Source organism: Ciona intestinalis, unplaced genomic scaffold (assembly GCF_000224145.3).
Source record: "Ciona intestinalis unplaced genomic scaffold, KH HT000617.1, whole genome shotgun sequence".
In the NCBI taxonomy this organism is placed as follows: domain Eukaryota; kingdom Metazoa; phylum Chordata; class Ascidiacea; order Phlebobranchia; family Cionidae; genus Ciona; species Ciona intestinalis.
Genome location: NW_004190938.1, coordinates 67 through 5070, shown reverse-complemented (window position 1 = coordinate 5070; position 5004 = coordinate 67). Strand labels below are relative to the sequence as shown.

General features: G+C 41.9%; 1 protein-coding gene across 1 annotated transcript in view; it reads left to right on the top strand.

Moving 5' to 3' along the window:
* Window positions 1-4688, top strand: part of LOC108950685 (ataxin-2-like protein) — a gene marked incomplete at its 5' end in the record, with an annotated part of 5236 nt that extends 548 nt beyond the window's left edge. The window contains 10 exons of the mRNA XM_018816734.2: window positions 7-43; window positions 348-462; window positions 721-803; window positions 1067-1282; window positions 1584-1654; window positions 2056-2159; window positions 2545-2731; window positions 3587-3766; window positions 3965-4144; window positions 4525-4688. Coding sequence (XP_018672279.2) covers window positions 7-43; window positions 348-462; window positions 721-803; window positions 1067-1282; window positions 1584-1654; window positions 2056-2159; window positions 2545-2731; window positions 3587-3766; window positions 3965-4144; window positions 4525-4673 — 1322 coding nt within the window. The remainder of the gene's footprint in view (window positions 1-6; window positions 44-347; window positions 463-720; window positions 804-1066; window positions 1283-1583; window positions 1655-2055; window positions 2160-2544; window positions 2732-3586; window positions 3767-3964; window positions 4145-4524) is intronic.
* Between the last annotated feature and the right edge of the window lie 316 nt (window positions 4689-5004).

Genomic DNA, 5004 nt, shown 5'->3' with positions numbered 1-5004 from the left:
TTGAAGTGAAATCAAGTTATGATCCCAATCTACCAGAGTATACGTGAGTATGGGGGTTGTTTGGGGGGTATAAGGTATCACGTGTGTCTTATTATGTCCCAACACCCAGGTGCTACAACCCATTAGTGACCACTGGGTTGGAACAATTATGGTTAAGTGTCTTGCCCAAGGACACATTTGCCCACAATGGTAATATTGGGTATTACACTCACTTTACACATCGCTTATAAACTGCCTTAGTGGTGTATAGATGGTAGAACCCTGGGTGTTGGGGTTAATGGGCCACCTCTTAATTTGTACCACACCCATCAAGTGTATATAGTTACATACAACCCCTATCTACACAGGACCCCACTCGACAACGAAGATTCGGCCGAATACGAAGCCCGACGAGCCCGCGCAGAGAAGGTTGCGCAAGAAATCGAAAACTCTCCAAGTTATCATAAGAACATTGGAATGGAGGTGGGGGTGGTTTGTATAAGCTAATATAACCACTACATCTGTGTTCAATATTCGGTGCTACAAAAAGAAATATATTCCACCTAAGGGCGTCGACTATCTATTATTCATATAGGATATCATGTGTATATATTTATTATATTATTTAAAAATTGATTGGCCAATAATCCAGTTAGTTGGTGGCATCTGCATACCCAACCACAATGACCACAACACTACACATGCACACCCACAACAACTAATGTTTCCATTAATAAACAGGTAGACGATGGAACGACCGAGGAGGAAAAGTTTAGCTCGGTTGTTCGGGATTCGGCTCCAAGAGATAGAAGGAACCAAGACAGGTTTGCATCCACAGTATAACCCCTAATCCCACCTCTAGTATCACCCCTAACCCACAACCCACCCCTAGTATGCCGGTTGTTTTGCTGCTAATTCCCTTCTCTCTAAGTTTTAATTAATTTAATCTTCGCTACTTCATTGAAAGAGATCATTTTTTTTGTGAATATTCGTTATGTTATAACTGCTAATACAACCCATCCTCAGTTATAACTCTAGTTTGGGTGTTAGGTACCCACAACAGTTATGTACCCCACCTCCCACCCAGGTTCCAGAACGCGAACCCCCGTCGAGGCCGAGGTGTACCCAACCGCGACATGCGTGACCCCCGTCCCGGCCCCCATTACCCCAACAATAACATAAGGAACCCCCCACAATACACTGGGGGTCGGTCGGACACCCCTACCAACGAGTCACCCACCAGCCCCACCAATAAACAAGGGTTCCGACCAACAGGAACGTCACCCAATGCCATTGCACCAAGGTAGGTATGCGGAAATAATCATTCAGATATTTTATGAAACAAACTGCCAAATTATTTGTATATAAATGAAAGGAAAAATGTTTAATGAAAATGAATTGGTCAAACTTGTACAATAAGATACAATTGCTGGTCCAGCACATAATATAAAAGTAAATAAGTCTTTATATGGGGTAAAACGTTAGGGGTAATGAGTCCTTTCTGGCCCCATGGCGTGCCACGCACCTCACCCATATAGAAATATAAGGTAGCTCATAAGTAATATTATATACGAGATGATGGTTTAATAATAATATAATGTTAGGTTTGCCAAGGAGCGTTACCAATCAAATTATAGGGATGACGATCAACGTGGGAACAGACTTCATGAGAATAGTGAGTAGTGTGTTGTGTGTTGTGTGTTCCTGCTGCTATGTTCTTGTTCTGCTTATGTTGCCAGCTATTTTTAGTTAGTCACTACTATAGTGCATTTTGCATGTCTATGACTGATAAAAGCGCGCCTTCTGCGAGGTTACCGATGTTTGCGTCATTGTATGTATTAACGTGGGTTAGGTGTTGCGTTATGTATGCATGGTTGGGTTGGTTGTGTGTTGGGCATGTTGCATGTTGTGTGTCTTAGTAAAAAACACCAGGTTGTTGTATGTTTTCTATATGATTTGTGGGTTCATGTAGATGTATGGTATACTTTGTCTCTAATACCTGTGTTGTGTGTTTTACTGCTCGTCTTTATATTTGTTACATAGGTTTTGTTATATACACGAACCTCTGCATTACAGCCGCCCACCATAATTCCTACGGCAACACTGTTCGTTCCAATCGACAAACTGCAACCGGTAAAAGTTATTCGAGGAATCATGCGTCGCCTACCACAGATTACCCTGTAAGTTGTATATGGTGTATATATATAGGGGTTAGTGGTGTATTGTATATGGTGTATATATATACATGGTGTATGGGGTTGGTGGTTGTACATAGTGTATTGGAGTAACCATGCGTTGCCTACCATTACCATGTAGATTGTATATGGAAGACTAGGCTGGGCTCCTATATTTTCTATTTATTGCTCCAACCCAGTGTTCACTAATGGGTTGTAGCAGCCTTGGTGTCAGGGTAATTGCAAACTCTTATAGATTTTCATATACAATGCTGAGGTAATGGGTCAACTATTGCCTAAAGTGCTGTCCAATAATATTTCAATCTTCTTTTTTTTAAATTAAATTTTGTGCTCAAAACAACAACATACTAATCACTAACCCCCCCCCCAGAGCAACGATGGTATGCACCATAGTGGCAACACACCCCCCACTCAATTACCCCGGAACCCCCCCGTACCCCAACAACCCCCAATATCGGCATGGGGGCCGAAACAAACACCCACCCCCTCTGATGAGCGACCCACCTCTGCAGCTCCACCGAGTGTTAGCAATATGAGGAGCTTCCAAGTTACCAAAGGTATTTATATTATTTCTATTTTGTTTAAAAATATTGCACGCTTTTCTTTTGTAAGTTATTAATATACCAGCCTGTTATAAATATAAGCATATATATTGGAAAAACCTATTTTTTTTATATTGGAAAAAATTGATATTATGTTACATAATTGTTTCTGACCTGATTTACTATGAATTCCATTGATCATAATAACGGTATTATCAGTTGTGTATTGTCACCAAACACAGGGGAGGCAGGGATAGTTAGACACACAATCCTTGGAATAAATCTAACTTATTAGTTTTTTACAAGAAGATCTATTTCTAAAGTTTCATTATAGCTGGTAGCAACAACAACAACAGAGTGTATTCCTACCATGCCAATAGGCGTAGTGGTTTAGTAGCTTTTACTGAAGTATGGTCTGTAACAAGTGTCAGTTGTTATAAGTTCAGTTAAGTTTGAGTTGTAAGTATAGAAACCTGAGTGTTGCGCAGGTGGTGCGTTACCAACAAGGGTAGTTCCTCGAATATTAAGTCGACAGCGAACGTGGAGGAACGGCCGAGCGTTGTTGTCAGGTTAGTGGGAGGATCAGCGTTTGATGTTTCGTTTGGCATCGTGGTTAGCCTGCTTGCCGCTAGCCTAGTGTTTAGGGTTCAAGGCTTGCTGCTACCATTGTGGGTGTTGTGTCCTTGACTCCTTGGGTAAGATACTTAACACAATTGCTCCAACCCAGTGGTCACTAATGGGTTGTCTATGCGTGGTAACTCCCTAAGCTTGCACGAGGTGCATGGAACAGCACACCTGTGTTATAACTCCCATAGTGACCCCACCACCCCAATACAAACCAACCCAACTCAACCCATGCATTACCCACAGACAGCTCGTATTCCTCTGTTGTACAAAGCAACCCCAAACCACAATCTCTTCCGCCCCCTAGTGGAGCTAACTACGTAGAAAGCCGGCCACGTCAACCACGCACGTTACGACAACCAACGTACCAAACCCCGCAACCCCAACCCCCGACTGGGGGGCCTCGTTATGTGCTTTACCCCAAAGGTAAGTTCTATGATGACATCGCTTATTCTTTCTTTTTTATTATGTAGATAACCATGTTTAGTGTTTTGAACCCGAGTGATTGTTAGATTGGTTTGGTTTATTCCCATTCATTACAGTTACTATACACCACCATACACCAATATAACAGACTATTTGTATATTACCAATTATCATTATTTACCGTTTTTCTCATTTCAGGGCATTCCCCTCCTAACCATCCCCCCACTAACCCCTCAATGCGAGGGGAAGCCCCATCACCCCTACAACAACCCCCTATGCAACCGAGTATGTTACGACAACCTACCCACCCCCGTTTCACCCCGCCCAACCAACCCCAACCACAAGCTACAAGGAGTCAGTCTAAACTACCAACTGAAGGTGAATAGACTAATATATGTAGCCTCTTTAGCTTTATGTGAAGGGTTGTTATACATTGGAACAACAGGCACTGTCCATGCAGTCAAAACTACTGACTGATGAAAATTGAATCAATATTTTATAGTTGGATGGGTCATGGGTGTCACCTGTTGATATTCGCATGGTGGGGTAACGAAAGTCGTTACAATACTGGTTACCATGTATGTAACTTTGAGTGGTTCTATTTATATCTTCGAATACGATAGCCAAGAAAAATACACTCACAATAGTAGCAGCGCCAAGCCTTGAACCCGTAACCTCTGGGCTCGAGGCAGGCGCGCTAACCACTACAACACAACACCAGACAGTATAGACATCATAACACCACAAAGTTTCTACAGGTGGTAAAGTCCTCACTAAGAAGAACTCGGACTCCAATCTCAGTCACATGACCTCACAACACATGACAACTCCATTAAAGATTAAGGAACAACTTAAGGAGTTTGGCAAAAACTTCAAGGTAAGATTTGTGTTCAAAACTTATTGGTAGTTTTATTTTTTGCATCCACATGGCTTATACTTGTGTTGTGGTGTTATTGGTGTAAAGGACCAACTGTTGCCTATATTCCTATACATGGCTCATTATATAACCTCACCCATGAACCTCACCCATATATAACCTCACCCATATATAACCTCACCCATATATAACCTCACCCATATATAACCTCACACATATAGAACCTCACACATATAGAACCTCACCCATATAAAACCTCACCCATATATAACCTCACCCATATAGAACCTCACCCATATATAACCTCACCCATATATAACCTCACCCATATAGACCTCACCCATATAGAACCTCACCCATA